The sequence below is a fragment of the Talpa occidentalis genome, unplaced genomic scaffold (genome assembly GCF_014898055.3).
Source record: "Talpa occidentalis isolate TD23 unplaced genomic scaffold, MPIMG_talOcc4v2.1, whole genome shotgun sequence".
Lineage (NCBI taxonomy): Eukaryota > Metazoa > Chordata > Mammalia > Eulipotyphla > Talpidae > Talpa > Talpa occidentalis.
The window spans coordinates 153,436,023-153,462,175 of NW_026555331.1; the positions used below are offsets into that span (position 1 = coordinate 153,436,023).

Sequence of the window (26,153 nt, forward strand, 5' to 3'; positions counted from 1 at the left end):
CACGTATCTAAACATCTAATATTTAGTAATTAGTAAATATCTAATATTTAGTAATATCTAAATACTGATTAATATCATAGAGTGAAAACTGAAAGGCAGCTGAAAGCTGCTTTTTGTAAATTTATCTCAAAAGTGCTAAAAATGAGGCCTATGTCAGAGAAAGTTGGGGTTTCAACTTGCCTGGTCCAAGCCTTAACTTCTTTGCTCAACTGAGCAGTGAGGATGCTGGGCTTTCTCGAAGGCCAAGTTGACCTTGGCAGTCCCATCCCACCAGCTGCTTGGGGCCTCCCGGCAGCTGGCCTCGGAGTGGTGACACCCTGGGTGATGTCACAGGCTTTGTGAGGCGGCCTGAGGGTGCATTTTGAACAGGGCCACGCGGGGCAGCCAGCAGATCTCTCTCAGGATCAGGCCCCTGGAAGCCCACCACGAGGAAGAAGCCCCTCTCAGGACATCCCACAGGGGCCCCTGCCTAATCTGCCTGACCCTCGGCTGGGAATCGGCAGCTCTCACAGCCCCAGTGCAGTCCTCTCTGGGTAGGTGGGCGCGGCAGGCCGGGGAGCTGGCAGGTGGGGACACAGGTGTGGGGACCCCTCCTCAAGTCAGTGCAAGCCGCTGAGTCTCCAGGGGGAGCTGGCCCCCAAGGCCAGAATGAGGATCTGATTGTTTGAAAGGGGCTGTGGCTGCCGGGCTGGGCCGTCCTTCCCTGGAGGTGGACTGGACATCCCTCCACCGGGCCGGTTTTCTTCGTCTACCCCTCTGTGTGTCTTCACTTTATACGATTTATTCACTTAGAATGTTAAGTGGATGGTGTCACTTATTCAAATATAAACACATCACAGAACAGCTCTTTGTGGTGTCAGAAGGTCAGTGTCGGGTGGGCAGCCGGTCACCCCGGGAAGCAAGGGGTTACAAGCACCGATTGTGCACAGTCAAGTTAGCTGTGTCACCCCTAAAGTGTGGTGACTCAAGACTTGGTTTTTAAGACAGCCTTTCTGCTGTGTCCAGCGTGGCCTTTGAGTGTACCCCACGTGACATGTGGGGCTCGCTGGCTTGCTTGGCTCCCACATTTCACTGTGTGGCGATCACTCTGGGGCCTGCCATTTCGCCAGAGAGTAACTTCCTTTCTCCTCCCTCAGATAGAACAAGCTGGCTTCTGGGACCCTGTGTCTGAGACGGGAAAGATGCCAAGAGGGTCCAGCCTTCCCTCTCCAGGTGACCCCAGACTTCGCCCAGCGCCCATCTGCAGAGGCTGTGCCTCTCTGCTTGCATTTTGCCAGAGGAGAGACTGCCAGGCTGCCGGCGTGACCTCTCTTGCGGAAGGGCGAGGGGAGCTACTGCTGTGTCCGGGAGCAGCTGGCCTTCCTGGAGCCGGGGCCCTGGGGCGCCCGTGGGAGCCAGCTCTCTACGCACGTGTGCCGGGGCAGCGAGGCCGGCTCCACTGAGGCTCCCTGGCTGTGCACTTGGATGGGGGGCCCGTGTCCCCCAGTCACTGCCACATGCTCAGAGCTGGTGTCCTGCCCCAGGCTGGCACCGCATGTGGCGTGGTGGTCTTCCCGCCACACTCCTTTCCAGGAGAGGTTTTTGCTCTATTCTTCCTCACACCTGGGCCAGGCGGGAAGGAGACAGACACACTCAAGCGCCATCTTTACAGGAAGCCTCGCAAGATGCTCTTTTTTTGTTTGCTTATAAATTATGAAATAGTTCAAATATAATGGAAAATATGAGAAAAATCTGAACACTCTGTAGACACATTGAAGCTTTATCAAACCTCATAGATTATACCTTATTTGCTTCAGAATTTTTTTAGAAGTAAGCATTAAGGGCCTCCCTGGTGAGGCAGCGGGTTGAGTGCAATGCTGGGAAGCTGTCCGCAGCCTCTACAGCGCTGGTTCAATTCCCGACCGGCCAGGGAGCTACCCACATGGTGCAGCAGACCTCTCCTGTCTCCCCGCTGCTCCCCTCAGCAGTGGATTTCGGTCCGTCTACCTGTTCTGCTCCCCGCTCTGTCTCTGGTGAATCCTCTCACCCTCCTGCACCTCTGGCCTGTACCCAGTTCTTGTATAAAAATAAATCTTTTTTTTTTTTTTTTTAGAAATAAGCATTAAGAATACAGTGGGAGTCAAAGTAGGAACACGTATTTTTGCTTTAGATAGGAAATATTTAAAACGGAAATTTACAAACAAGAAAATGTAAGAACTAACACAGCAAGCGAGCCCGCTCTCTGCAACCTTGCTGTTCTGGTCCTGCGAGGAACAAACTTCACCTCTATAATCTGCCAGGGGGCAAGAAGGGGTTAAGGACACCTGCGTCAAGGCTGTGTGTGAGCACGTGAGAAACCCAAGCCAGGCCCAGCTAAGTCACTGTGTGAGGTCACAGGGAACTTGCTGAGTGCTCGCTAGCCAGTGCCTGGGTGCCCGAGGCTCACTGACTTTCTAACTGATTTTCAAATGATCACTTAGCATCAAAATGTATTACATGCTTATAAAACACGCAAAGTGACCAAGAAGCACTGCTGCAGGAGGAGTGTGGAAGAATTATTCCTCCGGTACCATGCAATGACTTTGTTTAAAAAGTCCAATCTGACACCAATCAGGCTTTCAAAAATGTAGAAACGTCCGCTATCACGGTCCTCGGCAGCAAATCAAGGCTCGTGCTGAAGCTGTGACGTCCCTCTGCCTCTGGAAGAGGAGGACCCTCCCCTCCAGCACCCTCGCCTGCAAGCCCTCGCTGTCTCAAATGCGTCTCTCCCAACATCTGTGATGTGCGGGTTCGTCCCTGACAGCTGCACGCGCTGCACGTCTCCTAAACTGACAATGGAGGCCCCTTGCCGACTACGAACAACATGACATTCTGCAGCTTTTACAATATTAACACACGAAGCTGCAGTTGAGTCATTTCCAGGGGTGCAGAAATCGCTCCACTTCTCAGCATTCCTGCTAAAGGGAACTCGAGCTGTGTCGAGGTCTATCCCAACGCTGCTTCACCAAATGCCAGAAAAGGAGTCTTCCCAGGGCATATTCCTGGGGGTGGAGCAGCCTCAGCAGCCGGGTAAACGCAACCAGACCAGGTGAGCCACAGTGGTGTGCTGCTCTCCCGGCCCCTGTGGCAGGCCGCGTGGCCCAGCTCCTTCCAGCTGTGATACTGCACGTTTCTACAGCCTGACACATACGTTTCTACAGTTCTGACAGCCTGATTGCTGTCAGGGTGGGCTTTTTAAAGACCTGCACTATCGCGCCAAGATGGACTGAACACCGGGAAAGGACAAATGTCCTTCCACAGCATTCCCAGAGCAGCGTCTCCCGGTGTGTGGGCCGGTGACTAAGTGGCATTGCATGTTTTTGTTTTTTAAAGATTTATTTATGCATACAAAAGCTGGGGTACAGGCCAGAGATGTGGGGGATAAGAGGATCCACCAGAGACAGAGCGGGGAACAGAACAGGCAGACTGACTGAAATACTGCTGAGGGGAGCAGCGGGCAGACAGGAGAGGTCTGCTGTGCCATGTGGGTTCCTCCCTGGCTGGCCTGGGAGCGAACTTATGCTGCAGAGGCTGTGGATAGCCTCACAGTGCGGGTGCTTAATCCCTTGAGCCACCAGGGAGGCCCTGACATTGCATGTTTTATGATTACAGTGTAATACATTTTGATGTTAAGTGACCGATTGAAAATCAACGTTAAGAGTTTTTGTTACTAGATAAAAAGAAACACTGTCAAGATATATGATACACAGGTATCAAAATAGTTTTAAATCACCCAAGTTTGAATTTTTAAAGTCCATGATGTAGGAACCACTGAACTATCTGATACAGCTTCTCTTAAATCCTTCTCATTCAGGAAATTGAACAACAGACCTTCAAAAATGCTAAGTGCACAATGAGACGCACTGTACTCCTATACTTGTTCTACGGATCCTTGGCATCATTAGCTCTCAGCACAGCACTGCTACTTACATATTTCTACCAAAATCATGAGGTCAACCAGTTGCAGACAAACCAGGGCCTGGCAGAAATTTGGTCCCTTGGAAAGAAATTGCAGCAGGAAACCATCTATGGTGCAGAGCGAATACCATACCCGCATATGCGAGTCGAAAGGTCTAGAGAAATTGAAGCTGAAGCTGAAGAGCCACATTTAAATTTAAGTAAGTACCTCGGGTCCTCTGTTTGCCGTCTTGGAGGAAGATGCACCATAAATGTAACATTTGGAAAAGTAAGAGCGCGTCCTTTTTAGAACAACTCAATTTTTAGATTATGAAATACGTCACATGGATAATAATAGGTATGCACGTATTTACTGCCTAAATTTAACCATTTTAAATATAGCTTGCCATGCTTGTTTCAGATTGCTTTTTATTTTTCAAAGTGTTAAACATAGAAAACACAGGCCCAGCATGCAGCCTTCCTGCTGGGTCCCCACGAAAAAACTTGTACCTGATGCCGTTTTAACCTCTCCCAAAATTCAACCCTGAACCAACCCCTGGGGGGTTTCCGAGTCAGCGCCAGTGGGGGCATCTGAATGGTAAGACCCCCGCCTCCCACAGAGGGAAGGGCTTTACCTGGAATAACCTTCCTAATAACCTTGTCCCGCCCTCTTTTTGTCTGTAAACCCGCCATTCTGCGGGAGTCCTTGCGGATCTAGACAGGATACTGCCTGCGCTGTGACGCTGTCGATAAAGTCAATTACAAGCCTAAATTTGTGAATTTAGTTTTTTAGCAAAAGAAGTACCTTTTAATAGGTACAATAAAACTTGGGCCCCTCTCCTCCTCCTCCGAGACGGTTAACCTGAGCTGGCGAGTATCTCTCAGTATGCCTTCCCCCCGTCTTATGATCCCCAAGCATATATTTAATATATTTACAGATATTCTGCAGTGAATTGCCACCTGCTCTGAGAACGGATGTGTACGTTCTTGCAAGGATATAGTTTGTTTCTCTTAGGTGAAAACCTCCGTGCGGATGGGCGAGGTATGGAGTAGGTCTGTGTTTCACTTTTAAGGAAATGCCACCTCTATCTTCTAAAGTAGCCGCGATTTTATATCCCCTCCTGCCAGGAAGAGGATGGAAGGGGAGTAGGCTTTGCTCCCCCTACACCAGGTGGGGAAAGAGAGCACTGCCCTCTGTTCCCTGCAGGTGAGGAGGGTCCCCTGAAACCACAGGGACCGTGGGGTTCTCCTACTGCTATTTGATGGTGTAACAGGGTGGTCCCCAGGAAAGGGGGAGGTTCCCTGCCCCACCCAAGGGAGGGTGGAGCTGAGCAGGAAGAGAAGAGAGAAGCTGCAGAAGAGACTGAGGAAGGAAGGAAGCAGGATGGAGCCAGGAGCCCTGGAGGAGGCGCATGGAGCCTAGAGACACGTGAAGAAACTGTGCTTGTCTTTTGGTCGTGGACGGGGTGACACAGATGTGGTGGGTGAGACCTGTGAGGAGGTGACAATGGCAGCTTTTATCTTGATGTTGATTTTGCTCTTTTCCTTCCGGGCTTGTCTGGTTGTTTCTGACCCTTTTTTGTGGGTCCCCACGGGAAGATGCTTTAGACTTGGGGCAGGCTTTGGGGCCTTGTTCTGGGCCGATCCCATATGGTTGGAGTTTTACCCACGAGGGGACGGGTAACTTTGGGTGCTTCATTTAGAAACTAGACTCTTTGCCTCACCTGTATTGTTTCCTAGTTTTTATTAAAGATCCTTCCCATTAAAGTCTCCTATGTTTTGTGTTGGTGCGGCGGATGGCAGAACCCATTTAGAATAGGCCGGTTTGCGGGATTTGGGCTGCCCCTCTCCCTGTCCTATTACAGATTTGGCGCCCAACGTGATTTAGGACAGAGCCATCCGTGGTTAGTCAGCCCCACCCGTCTCTGTGACCTCTCTCTGGCCTGTGGCTAGGGGAGAAGACTCCGAGCCGTGTCTGTGCTGACTGGTTTTCTCGTCAAAGACTCCACAGTCCTGTGTGTTTACGGGTTACGGGAAGCAGCGAGGAAGCCCAGGAGCTCGCCAAGTCTGGCCTCCGGTCCCCAGGCCCAGGCAGCCCGCCTCCTTGTCTCCGCCTTTGCTTTCCTGTGGCATCACGTCCAGGGAACTGTAGGCCTAAGAGACAATCCGGGGAAATGAGGCTGTTTCGTCTTGACAGAAACCCCCTTTATAGGAAACCTTTTATTTCAAATTGAGCAGCGGAAAGTAAGTGTCTCCTCCCAAAGTCAAAGTATAATGTAAATCCAATAAGGGAACTGAACTCTTCAAGTTCTTTTTCACTCATTCTTTGATTCCATTGTCCTTAAAATATTCCCTTCCTGTTCACTGGTGGCACTATTTATTACTATTTCTAGCAATTTTACTTTGCTTTGTTGCAGCTGTATTTGAATCTACCAGTTCATTACTATTAATTCCTTATTATAATTTCTGAGTATAAAATAATTCTGTATGCGCCTTCCAATGAATTCTATATTTTAAAACAATATTTTCTGTATTTTAAAACAACTCCTGTGTTCTCTGACTATTCTTTCATTTTTAATCATTTTAGTTCACTGTTTCTCTTTCATGATGACTTTTTAAATTTTTTTTTTGCCACTGAAGGGTTTTAATCTTTTAATAGGAAACTTATCCCAATTCCACTTATTGTTATGAATGGTATGTTCGGGTTGTTCTCTGTCCTCTTGTTTTATTCTTCCTAATGGAATTTGAGAAGGGGGCACCAACTTGCTCCCTCCCTTCCTACACCACCTTGTTCACGACAGTGGTGAATGACTAAAGGCGAGCTGGCTGATTCTTCTTCTAAGAAGTCTGCTGTGATTTGTGTGAATACTTTGATTTTAACCTTGTCAGAAAATCCCCAAACAGAGCTCACTGGGACCCTCCCACAGCGCCTTGTGCTGGTGCCTGGGGGTTCTGGGAAAAGGTGAGTTTCAAGTACAGTTGTTCTTAGAGTCCTGCATCAAAATGATAATGAGCCTGTACTTATGTAACTCTAACACCTTCCTTACAGGTCACAGTTCTAACTATGCGGACCCAGAATTATATAAAGGATTTATCAAATATGGATTTAATGTCCTTATCAGTAAACAACTGGGCAACGAGAGAGACCTACCAGATACCAGGAATAAAATGTATGTGCTGCCTAATTTTTTAAATCAAGTAACTAAGCAGATCTTAATTTTTTGGGGATATCAGAAATCTTACAACACAGGTTTCTATTTAAAGTCCAGTAATGTCTATATTATAGAGCTAACAATGTAGAGAATATCTTCCCATTGGCACAGAACGTGTTCTGGCGGTTTCCAAGAATCGAGAACACAAGATCTTGTGAAATCACCAATAAGGACTTTCGAGCAAAGGGCGTTTATTTATGATACAAAATGCTTCGCACTGCTACCTATTTTTCCTTCAAAGTCTTCTCCCCCTGCCCTAGTGTTTCATTAATCATCTGTGTTAATGATTAATGCCTTTTTTTGAAATTGTGGTTAAAGATACATGACATTGGATTTACCATTTTAGCTATTTTTTAACTAATTTTAATTCAGTACCATTAAGTGCCTTCACATTGTTACACAACCAGCACCCCCTCCATCCATCTCCAGGACCTTTTTATCACCCCAAACTGAAACTTTCCACCATTAAACACTAACTCCCCAGCCCCCCTCCCTGTCCTGGCGCCCCACCATTCCACGTTCTGTCATTATGAATTTCAACTTCTCCAAGTCCCTCCTAGAAGTGGACTCACACATTATTTGATGCTTTGTGTTGGGCTTATTTCACATATAATGTCCCCAGACGCACTCATGTTGTAAGCATATGTGTGTTAGAGCGTTTTTTAATATCTTGTAGGTCCTGGTGATCTCCAGTATCCCCCCCTTAACTAAATGAGGCATCTGGTACCCCCCTCCTTAACTAAATGAGGCATCTTCAAATACAAAGACAGTGAGTAGCAGGAACCAGGAGGAAGTGAGGACACACTGTCTTGGCGCATCTAGCGTGTGACACAAATGTGAAGTCACAAATCTAAGAAGTCTCGGGGGCTGACGTCACAGGATGTGGAGCATAGAGAGATGTGACATATCCACCTGGCTCATAATAAGGGGGGAAGGATTTAAATCACTCAAACCATAGAATAGGGAGTGAATTTAGTTTGGAGAGCAACTTTTTATGCAGTTCACTATTTACCTACCACAAAATGTCGTTTTGGAGGCCTATAAATTAGGGATTTCTCTGCATGCTGTCATTTCCCCCCTAAATCTCACATTCTCAAATGACACATCTGAAACAGGTGGACAGGAAAAAAGGGCACCAAGGCAGGAGACCGGATGGAGGCCGCCCACCTGCCCCGGCTCTGAGACCAGAGCGCCACCAAAAGCCCCAAAAGGCCAAAAACCAAAACCAAGGGCTAGAGCAGGACAGCACCCACACAACAGGAGCCTACGGGCTAGAGCCTAGCAAAGGACGGTGCCCGATAAGAGGACAGGTCGCTGTCTGTGGGTCTCACCCGCGCGCACAACTGCAAGAGCCCTCAGGCTCCAGGAACCACCACCACGGGCTTTATTTTACAAACGGGAAACAGAGAGTTCACTGTGGCCACAAGTGGCTGCTGCCTCACCCAGATAGTGTCAGTGATGGTCACCACCGGTCACCAGGAGTGCCGGACAGCACTGGCCAGTAGTGATGGTCACCACTGGTCCCCCAGAGGTGGTGTCAGGGACACCCAGTGTTCACAGCTCCTTGTGAGTTGCTGGGTGACACCAGCAACAAACAGCTCTTTGAGACGCCAGGCCGGGGCCCTTGGTGCTCCTCTCAGGCCCTGTCTCTGACAGAGTCCTTCGGCTTCTCTTCCCTCCTTGGAGGTCAGCTGCTGGATGCTTCTTTTCCTCTTTCTTCAGAGGCCAAGAACAGTGTCTTCCCTTCTTTCCTCTTCCTTCAGAGGCGGTTGCCAACTCAGCTGCCTTCAACCAGGGCTTATACCCTTTTTCAGGGTGCCCCACCCGCAAGTCTGATTGGACCATTTTTCAATCCTGTGGCTGACTGGACCATTTAGCACCAACCAGCTCATAGCTTGCACCTGATTGGCCCATTCCATGATCCGGGAAGTACACTGTTACATGAAAGGTGTCTGAGGAGCAACTGCCACAGCTGACTTGCGGTGGAGCAGCAGCATGAAAGGCCAACTCTGCACCCGCCGGCTCCCACCACTCAGGCGGCTGGGTTCCAACAACACAGCTACTTGGTTTCCCTTCCCACATTACATGATTATTCGTTAAGAAAAATAAAGTTTAGAGAGACGATCCTGAGAACGGAGCAAACTGGCAGGGTGCTATTCGAGATGTCAGTTCATCTGATAGGAAATTCAATTCCACTCCAAGTACATGTCTGTGTTTGAAACCCATTCTAGCTGCTAGGAATAAGCACAACTATCTGGGTCCAAACAGAATTTCAACCATCATTAGCCAATTGCGTTATTCCACTGAGTACATTTCCCTTCAACTTTGGCTTTGACGTGCACAGGATCATCTTCACTAAAGAAATGCTGATACTGGGACTCCCTGGTGGTGCAAGGGATTGAGCGTCAGCCCTGTGAGGCTATATCCACAGCAACTGCAGCACGAGTTTGATCCCCAGCCAGGGAGGCGACCCACACAGTGCAGCGGACCTCTCCAGTCTCCCTGCTGCTCCCCTCAGCAGTGTATTTCAGTAGATCTGGCTGTTTTGCTCCCCACTGTCTTGCATGAATCCTCTCACACCCCGCACCTCTGGCCTGCATCCTAGATCTTATTTGCATAAATCAATCTTTTTTTAAAAAGAAATGCTGATACACATCTCTGACGAGAAGACTATGTTGCTCTGTCTCTGATTTATTTCTTCACTTCTCTATTTAAAATTTTTTCAGACTTACAAAATTGGCGCAGGAATAGTTCAAAGAAGTATAGCCTTTTCTCAGATTTCCCTGAATGTTAGCATCGTCCATACCCTCAGAACAGAACAATGAACAAAATCAGGAAATCTGTATGAACACGCCACCACTCCTGAGTCTAGGGAGAATTCACGTTTGGGGTCCTGGTTCTGGGAGGGGCCACCCCAGGGCCCCAGGACCATCTGGTGCACCTGTCCCTTTTCCTCCCCTCTGAAACTGATTCTGAGCTTTTTTCATCAAAACCAGGACCCACATGATGACGTCTACCCACTCATTCGTGCCGTGTTCCGCCGTGTTGGGTGTCTGGTTGCCATCACATTCTAATCATGCGTTTTGGGGGTAGGAATGTCATAGAAGTGATGCCATGTCCTTCTCAGCATCGAATGAGGAGGTGCATTGTCTATTTGTTCCATTACTGGTGAAGTTACTTTTGACCATTCATTGAAACAGCAGCTGTCAGATTTCTGTGCTCTAAACTTACTGTTTATCCTCTTGTAATTAATAAACATGCAGATTTCTTTTAAGTGTTCATTCTGGAAAGTTGGGAGCACACAAAAAAAGCACAAGGTGGAAAGCGAAATTGCTGCTGAAATTGTTCCTTCTGCCTTTAATGCATCAGATGTGGCCTTATTTGAATGTTTTGCTGGTCACGATCCCACCCGGTTCGTGTGCATCAACCAGTCAAAGCTATGCCGACGAGGAGTCGGTTCGTCTTGATTTGGGATTTATTTTAATCAGAAATCACTGTTAAGTTTTATCGAACAATTTCTCACCTCTGAATTAGCATGGTCACGCGACGTCCCTCCTTGATATCTTGCACTGAGCCACCCTTACATTCCTGACCTTGGTAACACTATCCTATTCCGTAATACGCTCTTCCTTTGGGGGTGTAGTTAAAACATGGTTGAATAATTATGTATTTCAAATTTAATAAAGAACATTTTAAAAAGGAAAAAAACAGTAAAATATTTTTGTCAAATCCTTGGAAGAAATACAAGGACATCTCATCCTCTGCAGACGGTACCGACGTAGGAATGAAGCACAGACTTTCTTTGAGGTCAACACAATACAATAAATTTGAACCTTCAATGTGAATAAGTTTATTAAATCACTTTTATGGATGCCAAAGTAATTTGTTTATATGATGCTCAAAATGAACTTGGATTGTGAAAACTGTCTGCGGAAGCAGCAATGATGACTGGCGTAGAGAAAGCGAGTGTGAAAGATTAGAAGAGCAGCAGAAGTGAAAGAAATGCTCATAGCTCCATTCTCGTGTTTTTAAATGTACTGTCACCCGATTATCAAATCATCAATGAGAGGAACTGTTGCGACAGGAACTTTGCGGCCGCTCCGCGGCGGGGACGCGAGGGGGACTCCCGGGTCGCGCATGGAGCAGGTGCGCAAGGCGAGACTCTGCTACTGGAGCGGATGTTCTTGTGCCGCTCGTGACAGTGCACGGGCAGGTGAAAGCTGGCCGTGCCGCAGCGCCGTGAGGAGTAAGGTCTGGGGGGCAAGGGGACAGTTTTATGAGGGACAGAGAAAGGGATGTTGTCACCCTACGTCAAGAGACGTGAGTCAGCAAGGTACCTGATGTTATCACGGCAGGGTTACCCCGAGGCCACCCTGGAGAGAGGTGATCCCGTGAGCAGCGGCCTGGGCCCCCGCCTGCCCTGGGATGCGGGCTTTCTCCAGAGGGGTCAAGGCGTGCTCCGCTATGCCTTGCAGACAGCACACAGGTCACAGCGGCCCATGCGAGCTCAGCTCATAAGAACCCACAAGGAACCAGGAAGGGGAAACGCAAATGATGAAAGATGTTCGCCGCGCCCCCAACACCTGCTTAGGTGACTCACCGCCTCCCTCTTGTTCTCGCCTGCAGGTGTCACTATAAGCGTTACCCAACCCACCTGCCCACGGCCAGCGTCATCATCTGCTTCCACAACGAAGAGTTTAATGCCTTGTTCAGGACGGTGTCGAGCGTCATGACGCACACCCCGCTGCAGCTCCTCGAGGAGATTATCTTGATAGACGACATGAGCGAATCTGGTAAGACAGCCCCAAAGATGCGCGCCATGTCCTTGGAAGGCGGAGCCGCCCGGAGGGAGTCCCTTCCCGCAAAGGACGTCTGGGGCGGGGTGTGTGTGTGTGTGTGTGTGTGTAGCCAGGTGACCTCCTGGTGGGGAGGTCAGAGCTGGTTCCTATGGGGCGGTGTCGGGGGACATGAAGGGACCCACTCGAGAGCACTGATGGCGTCAGGAAGAAGTGACAGTCACTGGGGTCTGATGCGGGTGTCAGAGTTGCCTTGGTGGGAAGGAAGGGAAAGTTGTTTTCAGCAGCAGACACAGCGCCCGAAGGCCCAGAGGCTAGAGGAAGCTTGGCAAGACTGGAGCCGCGCTGAATGCATCTTACATAGCTCACGTCTGAGTTGGGGGGGCCGGGGGAGGAGACAAGAAATAAATAGGAAAAGACCACGTGAAGGGCAAGGTTTGCATTTTATCTGGGGGAACTGGGGAGCTGTTACCCAGCTGAAGGCAGGGGCGACCCCGTCCCCCTTTACACATCCCCTTTCCATTCGAATCGTAGACAGCGGAGCTCCGAGTTTGTCCTCCACGCTGGTGCTCGCAGGGACTTGCACACTGGTGCAAATCTGATGAGCCGCACGTAGCATTTGAAATAAATTGTCTATTTTACAACCTAATTGCAGCCCTGAGGCACGCCAGAGAACCGGGTTAGTGTAAGGTCTTCACAGCCAGGGAAGGGCGACACTCCAGGAGGTCCCCGGGGGGGGGGTGACTCCAGGGGTGTCACCCATGGTGGGATGCGACTCAGCCTCCTGCCAGCCACATCTGGGTGCTCCAGAGGGTGTCCAGTCACCAGGCCGCTTTCCCCGGGAGCCACCCCATCAGAGGGGTGCGGGGCTGCCCTGCTCGTTCTGGGCACGCGGAGAGATGGGCAGATTCCTGACCCGCGGAGCAGCCCACGAGGTGCAGGTTCCCCTCCTCCCAAGCCAACGAGAAGAGACTTGTTTGTAACAGGCGTCCAGGGCCAGGATTCAGTGTTTTCAAGGTGCCCCCTCTGGGTAGCCCCTTTTTACTCTGTGTTCTCAGTTTCCAGCTGGCCCTGGAGCTCAGTTCAAGGTCATTGCCATTAGGTCTGCGAATATAGCGTCAGACAAAGTCAGATGAGTTTCGGTTTTTACTTTTGTGCCCTTTAAAGTCTGAAAGCCGTCAGCCACCTAGCCTCGGGCGCAGACCGCAGGGCCGCTGGGTCAGACTGCCACGGCACCAAGGCTCCTGCGATGAGGACACACGCAGGGCTGGAGCGAACAGAGCCGCCCCGGGGGGACGCAGACGAGCGGCTTGTCTTGATGCTGAGTCACTTCTCTCCCTGCCGCATACAGGACACGTCTTTCTCTTCTGGCTAGAACTCCCGCGGGTTAGCGTGGTCAGGGATCAGTCGCATGAGCCACCATTTTTGTTCCTGTAGTTACCACTGACTGTCAGGTGTTGGGTATTTTTGCAGATGACTTGAAAGACAAGCTAGACTACCGCTTGGAAATTTTTCGGGGAAAGATTAAACTGATAAGAAACAAGAAGAGAGAAGGGCTGATCCGCTCCAGGCTGATCGGCGCATCTTTTGCTTTAGGTAAGAACATTCCAGGCGGGCCGTGACCCCAGGTCTGGGTCTGGGACTTTCTTGCCCACACGAAATGCCTCCCGGGGCACCCCCTGCGTCTCCCCTGGCAGAGACAGGGTGTCCGTGTTTTCGGCCCTGCGAGGCTGCCGCGCTGGCCTGAGCAGACGTGACAGGCTCCTGTTTAACGCAGGTGGAGCGTGTTCACTGTCGGGAACGCCACACGGGCTGCTACCCGCTGGGTGTGCGCCTCTTTGTTTTATATACCGCCACGTGCATGCGTGTGTACACGCGTGACTGTGCACACACACACACCTGAGGGATTTTTAAACATGTGGAATCGCCCCATCTACACTGCCTGGTGAGACCGACCCTTTATGTCAATGCTTTGACCCAATTCACCTCCATGTTTAGTGGCTGCTGAGTACAGTGTTCCCGTGGCTCGTAGGGCACATCATCTGTTTAGTCATTTCTCAATTGGCAATTTTTATTTTCCACTATTACTCAAAAAACCCCCAAAACCCAACAAACCCACTGAGCTTTTGCCCAAAGACCCCTGCCTTTGCGGCGCCACGCAGCCCGCTGCCTGGCCCTGGCCATCTCAGGCACTCTCCCGCCGTGGCGCTCAGAAGCAAGCTCCCCTCCTGGCGGGCCTGCGTCGCCTGTCACCCGCGTGGCTCCGTTCTCTGATCAAATGTCACCATAAACGTCACTTTATCAGAGACGCCCTTAGAAGCCTCCAGACATAAGGGAGTGCGCTGCACCCCTCCTGTCATCTGAGTCTGGACTCTCTCCATGACGTTTACTGCCACTGCCAAGGTGCCTGTGTGGCTATGAGATGCCCCTAACATGCAGGCGCGGGGACAGAGGCGCTGGCCCCAGAGCCGACGGACGCCAGGGGCAAAGTCCACCGGGGAGAACTGGAAGCAGGGGTGGCACAAAGGCGGGAAGGGGAGAGCGCTCGGCGGGTGGCAAGATCTGAGGAGAGAGACGTTTGTGCCGGGAGCACAACCCACATTTTGGGTGCAGAATTAAGTGTGTGCTGGTTTCCCTCCCACCATCCACCCGGTGAAACTGAAAGCACCCTGAGGACCAAACACACACTAAGTGTTTAACAAAGACTCATCGCGTCGAGCCTTGGTTTGGGGTGGCAGGCGTGTCAGCCAGCGAACTAACGCCCGCCCTTGCCTCCCCAGGGGACGTCCTGGTGTTCCTGGACAGCCACTGTGAGGTGAACAGAGTCTGGCTGCAGCCCCTGCTGTATGCCATCGCCAAGGACCCCAAGATGGTGGTGTGCCCTTTGATTGACGTCATTGACTTTACCACCCTGGAGTACAGGCCCTCTCCCGTCGTCAGGGGAGCTTTCAACTGGTACCTCCAATTCAAGTGGGATAACGTCTTCGCTTATGAGATGGACGGGCCTGAAGGACCTACCGCTCCCATCCGGTGAGATGTCTTCCGGCCATGGCACGTAGTGTCTGGGATTGGGACCTGGCAGAAAAATTAGGGAGATGATTCCTTCGATTGCTAGGGCTGAATGAGAAGGAGTGCTTTATATGTCTCTTGGTCCTAAGTGCCTATTATAATAGAATTGGGGAGGCCTGCGGTTTTGTCGCTTGAAAATGAGCATGTCACCCGGTTGCGAGCATGACCGTGTCAGTGGCCCTCTGACTCCAGGTGGCTGCTGGCAGCATGTGGACTTTGCCCTCAAGGGCAAGCTGTGTGTTGATCAGTGCATGAGGTGCCAGCACGTACGTAGCCCAGAAGGCCTGGCCATGGCCAGACTCATGTATGAAATGTCTACGCAAGTGCTTCCATCTGTAATTTTACAGGCTGAGATAAAAGTGGTTTTCCAAGATTATTAGTCCAGAAAATGTATCTCAAACTGTAGGAATGGCTTGAATGTTGGGATTTGTAGGAGGCTGTCTCTGGAGAGACTTTCCCAGGTTGCTCCCCACATTCAGTTAGCCGGGACCCCAGGGCTCTTTTCTTTCTCTGTTGACCTCTGTTCACCAACCACACGAGTGCCTCTGCCAGCATGTTAGCCTAGCAAGTCTTTGATCTTGTCTCCATCCTAATTTTGCCAGAGCTATGTGACGTTGCTCAAATTGCTTGACCTCTCTGGGGCTTATTTTTTTATCTGTAAAGTCTGGAGAATAACAATACTTCACAGAGTTGTCATGAGCATGAACAGCTTAGTATATTTCCAAGATTACAACACTGTCCACCAGCGCTACATTAACGTCATTTTATAACTGTTACTATGATTCCTGTAGTCATTTCTTGGACCTTTCATCTTCTAAACTGGCATCACCCACCTACCCTGGGACATAATCAAGTCTCCAGCTCCTCAATTTCTGCTGGTACCCTACATGGTTTTCTTTTTTCTGAGCCTCGGCTTCATGATCTATAAATTTGCCCCTCCTGCCAGTACTGTCAATGGTCACCTCCACTGTAGGCAGAATTACACAAATCTCCAGCCCTGAACCCGGAGGGGCAGCTGCGTTATAGCCTAACATGTCACAGTTACAAGGTGGAACAGCACCTGCAAGACCAGATAGGTTGTCTTCAGAGGGTTAACAAAAGCTAAAATTTAGATATTAGCCATGCCATTAACTTGTATTCATATCTGACGATTCCTTCCCCCTCAAGTTACAAGTGTAATGACCATAAAAGTACAGATATAAGAGTTTTGGAAAACTTAGGGCAAGTGAGGAAAACACAGCTGTGGTAACTCGTGGAGAGGCCGCAGGGATCGCCACTGCCAGGGGGCTCAGCCTGGCTGCTCCCGCACCTCTTCACGGCCTCCCCGCAGGCTCAGACCACCGCCGAGGTGACCACCGCCACCCGGCCTTACACACACACACACACACACACACACACACACACGCGCGCGCGCGCACGCATGCATGCTTGCTAGTGATTCCCGGGGTTTTAGAATAAAGCCTTTCTCTTGCGGGGAAGGCGTGGCCTGAATTCTGAGTCATATATATTGTCACCCGACTTTCAGCGATGCCCACCGCGGCCTTCGCAGGCTGTTTTGTGAAATTACTTCATTTGTCAATTTGACAAGCGGCCGGGGGTGGGGGGGGGGCGGCGGGCCCGGGGGAGGCCCTGCGGGGCGCGGCCTCCCTCCAGGCGAGGGCCGCGTGACCATGGCCAGGTCCGTGGGGTCGCCCCAGCCCGCAGCCGGCGCCGCGCCGGGCAGCAGACTCTGTCTCTGGTGGATCCTCTCACCCTCCACACCTCTGGCCTGTACCCCAGTTCTTGTGTGCATGAATAAATACATCTTTTTAAAAAAACATTAAATTTGCTAAGAAACTTTTTTCTTTTTTAAGACAATTTTCCTTTCCTCCAAGGCAGCACTTAGAGTGTATTGCTTACGGCATCTGGTGCCATTAGGCAAGAGTTACTGCCTGGTTTTAAGTAACTACGGTTTTAATTTAGCAATTCCACATACTTAAAAGTTGGATAGGTAATAATTTTGGTGTGAATGACGGTTTTTCAGTTTTTAACTATCCATATCACTCGTTTTTAATATAATTTTGGCAAGCATCCATCATGACTGAACCCATGAAATCAAGTTGGTATTTCCATGTCCTCTTAGGTCTCCCGCCATGGCTGGAGGCATTTTTGCTGTGTACAGGCATTACTTTAAGGAGCTCGGACAGTACGACAAAGACATGAACCTCTGGGGAGGGGAAAACGTGGAGCTTTCACTAAGGGTAAGTCAACCTTTTCAAAGTAGTTGCCTTTGCGGGTGGAGCGTGAACTCTAGCTTTAAGCCATGCTTCCTGCTGTGGCTCTTGTGCTCGTTTTTCCTACGTCAGCATCTAGCACATTCCTGGTGGTATATGCGCCACACGATTGACGCGGCTCCTTGCGAAGATGGAAAATACTCAATAAAATATCAGCTCTTCTTACTGCATGTTTTGTTTTGACCCCAGTGTGTTGCATTCAAACACTGGCTCGCTTTCTTGGCCTGTCTGCTCAGAAGTTTACTTTCCTAAGGGGCTTCCCCGAGGCCCCCAAACTCTCCCCCCTCTCTCTACCCACCCCACACTGCGCTAACTGCTTTACATGCTACGCCAGTTCTTGCTTTTGTTCCTCCGCTGTTCCTTCTCCTGAGTCACAGCCTTTGTGTCCATCCATGGACAGTTTGCCCTCATCTGAATGCACCACAGCGCGCTAAGCCGGACATGCAAAAGCCGACTCTTTCCTCCCTGCCCCCTCCCCCACTCCTCCCTCAGCCATGCCCCCTCTATGGGTGGGTGAGTGCCCCCCCCCCCGCCACCCCTGCCCCTGGACTCCACTGTCCTTCTCACGCCCTCCAGTTCACCTCACCCTATCTGGTCAGTTCTGCTGAATCATCACCGTCTCTTTCACGTCCCTCTTTCCTCACTACCACAGTCCATCATGACAGATTTGATGCCATTTCTTCAGCAAGACTCTCTGGACCTCATCCTCACGCTCCCTGCACACACCCACAACCCCCCTCCCACACATGCACATACACGCGAGCGTGCGCACACGCCTGAGGTCCCTTCTCCTGTGAGTGTTGGCCCGGTGAGCCGTGTCTCTTGTCTGTGTGTGCAGGGCAGGCTACATGGCCCGGGCTGGCCCCTACCCTTGTTTCAATGCTCTGCTGTTGCCATCTTGATTTTAAATAGATTTGAGGCAGAGACTGGCTTTTGCGTCCCCCACCCACTGTGCATCCCCCTGCTACCAGCTCCGCAAGGGCAGGGACAGGACTGACATCCCACACTGTCTCCCCCACGCCTGGCCTTGTCCCATGTGGAACCCAGTCACGAAATCTTTGTGGAGTGGGTGAAGCTTGGGGTCGGGTACCTGAGGGGGAGGCTGGCACCGGCCGCGTTGGCGTGACTATCGCCGCCGTAATGGGCATAGCACAGCGCCGGGGGCTGCCGCGGCCTCAGTGAGGTGTTCGCCCCCTTCCTCTGAGCTCTGGTGGAGGACGGTGTCTGGCAAGCAGCCTCCCCTAGTTTTCTGCTAAGATAGCTACTGGGGCTGGAAAAGATGGGACCCCACTGGACCTCACAACTGCCGGCCAGCTTGTACCTGGGACACGCCGATCTCATTGCCCCAGTGTGCTCCCCTCCCGACCCCCCTGCCAGCTGTGACGGCCCTGTCTCGAGGAGAGCCCTTCCTACCTGAGCTGTAGGCCTGGGGCCTCTGGGGCCCTGCCCACCACCTCTGCTGCCTCCAACAGCCGCGGGCCGCGGGGGAGCTTTTCCGTGCCACCTCCGCGGGACCAGGTGGCAGGGGTCACCAGGCTCTCTTGCTTCTGCAGCCCTGCCGTCCCCCCTTTCTCCTCTCCTGGTTCATCAGCCTAAAAGCAAGGCCTGCTGCGAACCTTGCCTTTCTTCCCCACAAGGCCCAAGCTGGGAGGAGCCTGGTATCGCGGGGGCTTCCTGAGCGCGAAGCCCAGCTTGTTTCTCTGATGGCAGATTTGCAGAGCACCCAACCTGCCCTGCCCGCGGGCCGCTCATGCCGTAGACAGAGACGCAGCTGCGGCAGGCCTGGGCCGGCTCACGACCCTGCTCTGCACTCCGCACCCAGCCCCCACGCAGACCTGCCTCAGACTGACAACCAGCAAAGGGATCTGGCCGCATCTCCCTGGGGGGGTTACCAGGGTGACCCCAGACCTCCGTGGCTGTGTCTGATAGTGAATGAGGAGCCGTGGGCCCCCTCTGTGGTCTCTAGCTATCTCTGCAGCGGGGGTGGGCTGCTACCTCAGGGGTGGGGGGCAGGAGGACTCCTGAGGTTGAAATCTGGTCCCAGATTGTAACGCCCCTGTAAGGGGCAGGAAGGACACAGGGCAGGTTTTCTGATCCAGCAGGCCAGGTAAAGGAGGAGTCCTAGAGCGTCCTTGGTGGGTTTTGCAGGCTTTTTAGATTTACCAGGCACACGGCAGGCAGGGGCGCTGGGGGGCCAGGAGGCTGGCAGTCCCCCCAGCCCCCAGCACATCCTCACTCTATCTGGGCTCTCCGGCCGTCTCTTTGCTTCTCTGCTCTTCCGTTCATTCTGCTTCTTCTCAGCTTCTTTTTCGGCCTCTACTGGTGTCCCCGTGACGCCGCCCTTAAAAGCCCAGTCTCAGCCCAGGTGAATCCCATCTCCCTAGGCCCACACCCTATTCCAGGTGCCGCCATCAGGCATGCGTTCAGGACAAGGATCCATCATCCATCCTGATGGCGGGAGGGCAGAAAGCCTGACATTTTTCCTTACCCTACAGTCCACCCCCTCAGGGTTTTCTGCCATATCGTCTTTATCAGTCTCTATATACAAGTCATAAACACATGTCTCTTGGCAATATGAACACCGCAGCCATGGCCCACGAAAGTAAATGAAATACATCACAATGTAACAAAATACAACAGAACACAAATAAGTCCAGGCAGGGCCCCAACCTAGTGGCAAAAGACAATTATTGGTACCGGCAGATGAGCCACCACATCTGCTGCCCAAGGCACTGCTCATACGAGGGAGGGGAACCACTCAGACATCTCTGTCACATGCCAGGAGCCGTCAGGCTTCCCGGCCTTCTCTGGCTGTAGTCTCGGCTACAAGCCACACGCAGCATCCACCCCCAGGATGCACTCACTCCTGGATTGAGGATTCTCTACTCTTTGGGGGTAATCGCCAACCCTCAGGGTTTCTGTCTGCAGTCGCTCCAACACTCGGCTTTCATAGCCACCCATGCGACTCGCAGGCCCCTGCACTCAGGCCAACCCACTGCACAAGCACATGGGTCGGGGATCCAAACTCTACATTTGGCTGGGGCTCCACCCCAAGCCACGTTCCCCACCCGTCCCCCAAGGAAGGGTTCCTCAGCTCCTCACCCTCCCTCGACATCGAGCAGAGCATCCCCCACAGGTGATTTTACGAGACTCACGGGCCTTCCTCAGCTTATTTAGTGCTTAACAGCCGCTCAGGCTTCCCAAACTCAGCATCAGCTCCAGCTTTTGCCTTCTCACTTGGCTTTTCTCCTCCGCCTGGCTGCTGGGCATACACAGGCTGCTTTTGGCCATCAAGGCCCACTGGCCACCCCAGATTCCCATCTCCTGGGGTGCACAAACAATAGCATCCTCCCCCAGGGTCCCCAAAACTTAACCTGCCAAGGTTCCTCTGCCTTCTGGCGGGATTGTCAGTCCAAGTTCGTCAGTCCAAGTCCTTTAGGCCTCTCCCTGCGTCAGCACTGGCGAGCTCCAAACCGTGGTCCTCTCTTCTCTGAAGATTCTTGCCGCCTCGGGGGTCGTTGGCTGGTCCTCTCGGGCGTCTCCTCCACGCGAGGTCTCGTCCCGCAGCTCCTGGGCCTTGTCCATCTCCTGTGCCGCCATGGCGCCTCCAGCGTCGTCACAGGCAAACACAGTCTGTTACTCCTCAGTCCCTCCAGGTCTTCGGAGGGCTCCATGCCCGTCTGCATGGATCATCCTGCCGACTTACGCCAATTGTAGGGGCAGGAAGACCAAAGTGCAGGTTTTCTGGGATCCCAGCAGACGGGGTAAAGGAGGAGACAGTCCTGGAGCCCCCGGTGGGTTTTGCAGGCTTTTTATTTAGATTACCAGGCACACGGCAGCCAGGGGTGCTGGGGGGCCAGGAGGCTGGCAGTCCCCCCAGCCCCCAGCAAGTCTTCACTCTATCTGGGCTCTCCGGCCTTCTCTTTGCTTCTCTGCTCTTCCGTTCGTTCTGCTTCTTCTCAGCTTCTTTTTTGGCTTCTGGCGGCGTCCCCGTGACGCCGCCCTTAAAAGCCCAGTCTCAGCCCAGGGGAATCCCATCTCCCTAGGCCCACACCCTGCTCCAGGTGCCGCCATCAGGCATGCGTTCAGGACCGCAAGGATCCATCATCCATCCTGATGGCGGGAGGGCAGGAAAGCCTGATGCCTTTACCTACCCTGCACAGATGCTGCAGATGTTGCCTGGCGCTGGGGTCTAAGTGCCACCCAAATGAGGACAAGGACGTCTAATCCTGCTGAGAGCCTCAGCCCAAGTCTCTGTCCGCAGGGCACCATTTCCTGTGTCCAGCTCAGCAGCCCGACCTGCCCGTGACTGCAGAGAGCCCCACCCCACAGGGCCCTTGTCCCAGCCCAGCTTCTGCGGAAGCCTGGCCTTGGGGTGACCTTGTCCTCGTAAGGACCTGTCTTGTTTGGGGCCCCAGTCTTTTCTCCCCTGATAACTGCTACCCCCCAATCCCACTGTCTCTGTATTGAGCAGATTACCCTGATAGATCACTGGTGAGCTGCCAGAACCCGGCCGGAGAGGGCACGTCCCTGAGAGAAGCGCGTCCGTGTCGTAAGCGCGGGTGATGCAAGACAGGCGTCGTGGAACCCACCGGCTTGGGAAGGGCAAAGCTATTCGCCCCAGTTCAGGGGAGGAAGAAGAAAACAGACTATTTTCCAGAGATTTTTTTATATTGACGTTTAAGTAATTGTCTGGTTGAAGGAAACTGCACAATAAAACGATTGGTTTGGTTTTGGAAAAAACAACAAACAACTGTTAGACCAGTAGAGCAGACTGAGAAAATCCCACCCCAGCTGGCCACGGGACGTAGCCCCACTTCACCTGGTAAATACAGACCACAGGAAAAGAGTGGGAGAGGCCGCCGCTTCCGCACACTGACCTCCGCGGTGAGCGGGCCAGGGAGGCCGGACCCCGGTGGGTGAGGAGAGGGTGGCAGAGCAAGGCAGGCGGGAGGCGGGGCAGAAACGAGCAGGCCCCGGAGGGTTCAGATTGTACGTTAGGTGCCAGGGGAACGCACAGACGTGCCTTAAGTGGGGCAGACACAGAGGCTGCAGAAATTAACAAAGTGAAAGACAAGCAGGGAGAGCGGAGTTTCTTGCAATGACCTGGACAAGGGATGACAGCAGATGAAACTAGGCAGGGGCCAGGGCGGATGGAGAGAGCTGGACAAATCCCCATCGTGGTACACAAGCACAACGAAGGCCGGTCAGAATGGTGGATCCTGAGACTAAGGGGTGTTCCAGGCCACATGGGGGCCAGGCAGTGAATGCCACACAGATGCTGTCTGCAGCTCAAAGCAGAGTAGCTCGGAACAGTAGGTGTGGCCTGGAGGAGGCCTGTGCGTTGGGTCTGATCGGCTAGGCTGAGCTCTGGTCTCCAAGTTTGCTCGTCATCCCAGGAGTTGCCGCAGCTCAGCATAGTCTGGACGGCAAGAGCGCGGTGTCAGGCCCAGCCCTGTGGCCGAGAATCCTGTCACACATGTGCTGCCCACATTCCATCATCCAAAGACGCTGAATGGACAAGTCCCAAGTCAGAGTGTCAAAGAAATAGACTCTGCCCCAAGGTGAGGGATGGGGTGAGCTAATATTTGATGATCAGCACCTCAGCCTATCACACTGAGTTCCTGCACGGAGCAGCTGCGAGGACAGAGGTCTTGTTTACTTGAGAAACACTGGCCCCTCGCATATCTGGTAGGTTGTGTAACAAGCTCTCCCGGAACACAGTGGCTCCTGATCAAACGTCCTCCTAACTCGCTGTGTTGCTAAAGCGAGTCTCTGGCCTGGCTAGGATGGCTGGTTTTATTGTGTTGCTTACACATGTTTTCCTCTGGAGACTCAGCTGGTGCTGGTCTAGGCTGGACTGATTTACCTGCCCACATGGGCCTGCGGCAGTTGGGAGAGCAGGGAGGACTTGGCCACCTGTCTCTCGTCCTCAGCAAGCTAGCCCAGGCTCCTTTACCTTGTGAATGGGTAGCCAGATTCAATGAGATAAGAAACAATGACGGTTAGCTATTATTGGTCAAAAACGATCTCAGAGTGACCTATTACTAGCAAAGATCATTACTGTTTTCCTTTCTCCACAGATCTGGATGTGTGGGGGTCAGCTCTACATACTGCCCTGCTCGCGAGTGGGCCACATTGACAAGCACCCCAAGTCGTACTCCCCTGACATCACACAGGCCATAAACCGCAACAGCCTCAGGCTGGCGCACGTCTGGTTGGATGAATACAAGGTGAAGGATACGCCTCTGATTTGGGGAGATGAGTTCAAGTGTAGAAGTGGGTTTGCTCTAAAGAAGCCTCCACCTGCCTTTCCAGATACCAATTTTCGTTCCTTTCAGCGTTTCCCTTAACTTAGTGGCATCCCTTTACCTACTCATCTGCCTTTCCCCAGACCCTGTCCTCAGTTAGTTCTAAGCTGCTACGCACCTTACTTTGTAATTCCCAGAGAAAATCAAGCTGAGAAGTATCTCAACCAACACAAGAAGTCCTTCCTGCCCCGCCCCCCATCTGTTTTCCCTTTGAAGGCTGTCCCTCTGAGCCGGACCCCCGCCCCGAGCCGTACCTGCCACTCACTAGTTCTCTTCCTCGACTGCCAAGCCCCCAGGTGATGTGGCTGCTGCGGGTGTGGGGAACACACAAGAAGCTCTGCCACTTGTTTTCTACCCATGACCAAGCATTTCTCCGTCAAAGCCATGCACCTTCATTCTGCATCTCCCCAAGGTTTAAGCCCCTTGCCAGTTCTTGAAAGGGTCCGAGACACCCAGAGAGCACGTAGTTTACTTGGAAGTAGCCCATCTAGAATGCACGCACGAACTGTCCCACGTGGACAGTGACTGTGGTAAGACCTCACTTCAGAAACATGAATGTGCAGGATTAACTCTGTGACCATTCACGAATATATCTGATAGAATCGGGCAAGAATCTCTCTGCGATATTGTGTGTCCTAGCCTTGATCTAGTTTTTATTATTTTCAAAGCATAAAATAATAACACTCAAGTTCCCTAGTCATCAGGTCCATGAGAGCTGAAACCTCAATGAGGTATTTCTACATAGCCACCTAGACTGGCGAGCATTTTTAATGTCTGATAGGACCATGTGTTGCCAAGCAACAGAAATTCTCAGACATCACTGGTGAGAGTGTTAAATATTACAAATGTCCCTTTGGAAAACTGCTTGGCAACTCAAGGAAAGTGGGAAATTTGAGTGTATCTACTAAAATTGGTCCCATTTGGACCTTATTGACAATTCTGACACGAACATCCTTTACACCTAACTTTTTGTGCATTTGTGCAAATATATCTGTAGAACAAATCTCAAGATATGGACTTGCTGCACCATGAGCTGGTGCATTTTGAATCCCAGGAATTATCTCCAAGCTGTCCTGCCCCATCCACACCGCCTCCTGCACCGTTGTCATGTGTTATGTGAAGATGCCTGTCTCCCTGCAACTTTACAACTGGTTTTAATTAGACTTTATAGTTCTTCTAATCTGATGTGATTGTTTAAAATTGCATTTAATTATGAATTATTTGAACAGCTAATTCTGAGAGGTTTACTTCATTTCACAGAAGATATAGTGACCAAAATTTTCATCTAACTTAAAAAGCCTATAGTGTTTGGCAGAAAAAAAGAAAGAAAGAAAGAAATCAATGAATTGGATGACACAGCATATTGGGAAATTTATTTAGCGACGTTGGACGAGAGGGCTGCTCGCCTCATTACAGAATGATGATCCTCTATACCCTCAGGCCCATCCTCTGCACCAAGAGACCCTGGGGAAGGGAAATAAAAGTGGCAGGAATTACTGGCAAAAACCTACAGAGGCCGAGGATCCCTGGGGAGCAGCCCATGTGGTGTGCCCAGTGTCTGCTCACTGGGATAAGCAAACCCCTCTCATTCAACAATACGCCCACTCTCCAAGTCGAGGACTGGGAACAGTACTCGTGACTTTGGCTTACTGAGAATACCTCTTTCATATGCCACAGGCTGAGTCCATTAGACAGTACTTCTTGGGGTTTCCTTAAATCAGAGGTCATCAAAGACTAGCCAGGTGTATGAAAATAACTTCTCAGGTGGCAGCCTTCTTCTCCCAAGGGCTTGGCAGGTACTAAAGTCGCACGACCACCTCATGAGGGCAGAAGCCGAGGTCACAGGTTAATAAATGGAAAAGCAGAATTTGAACCCAGACTCTCTTCCACCAGAGCCCATCTGCCCTGACCCACCATCCCCTCCCATCTCTGGAATGATAAGACTGCTGACTGAGAGACTGTTGATTGAGGGAGTGAGGGGCTTTGCGCTAAAGCGTCCTTGAGAGAGAAGGGACAGGATGTGAGGCAGAGCAGGTGGCTGTGATTCCCGTGCTCCCAGACCCAGCCTGGACCCTCAGTGCCACCTGGGCCGCAGCCTCTCCCGCCTCACGCTGCGCACACGCGGGCTGAGTCTGCCCCGGTCTTATGTGTGCTTCTGCACCCCCCATGCTGATGAGATTGGAAGGGGGTTTAGTTCAGGTGGTGAAAATATGTACTGCTATGTTCGACAGGGTTTGATCTCCAAACAAGTGTTCATTCAGGGGACTGACTCTTAAATCTCCACGTAGGAGCAGTTTTTCAGACGGAAACCTCACCTAAAAGAGGCCGACTATGGAAACATCAGCGAGCGTGTGGAATTAAGGAAACGACTGGGTTGCAAATCATTTCAGTGGTATTTGGATACTGTCTACCCAGAACTGGAGACCTCTATAATCACCTGAGAAAAGAAACACTGTTTTCATAATAAAAGGCTGGAAAGTTCTCTACTGCTTCACATAGAGAAGAGCACAAGTTTGGAACATCGTGAGATGCAATAAAAAAAGCAACACCATGACGACAGTGGTCTGCAGAGTGCCT

The 26,153-nt window shown here is 51.5% G+C and overlaps 1 protein-coding gene across 2 annotated transcripts; it reads left to right on the plus strand.

Moving 5' to 3' along the window:
• The first annotated feature begins 340 nt into the window (after positions 1–340).
• On the plus strand, positions 341–26,153 carry GALNTL5 (polypeptide N-acetylgalactosaminyltransferase like 5). 2 transcript variants are annotated; one of them, XM_037516121.1, is made up of 10 exons: positions 341–533; positions 1,137–1,212; positions 3,833–4,136; positions 6,965–7,085; positions 11,754–11,920; positions 13,397–13,519; positions 14,704–14,953; positions 17,115–17,232; positions 23,349–23,498; positions 25,808–25,855. In XM_037516121.1, exons 3-10 carry the CDS (start codon positions 3,872–3,874, stop codon positions 25,850–25,852), a joined length of 1,239 nt encoding a protein of 412 aa, XP_037372018.1. In that variant the 5' UTR covers positions 341–533; positions 1,137–1,212; positions 3,833–3,871; the 3' UTR covers positions 25,853–25,855. The 2 variants fall into 2 exon arrangements, with proteins under 2 accessions (XP_037372018.1, XP_037372000.1); XM_037516103.2 differs by lacking the exon at positions 25,808–25,855 and adding an exon at positions 25,865–26,153 and having other exon boundaries at positions 342–533.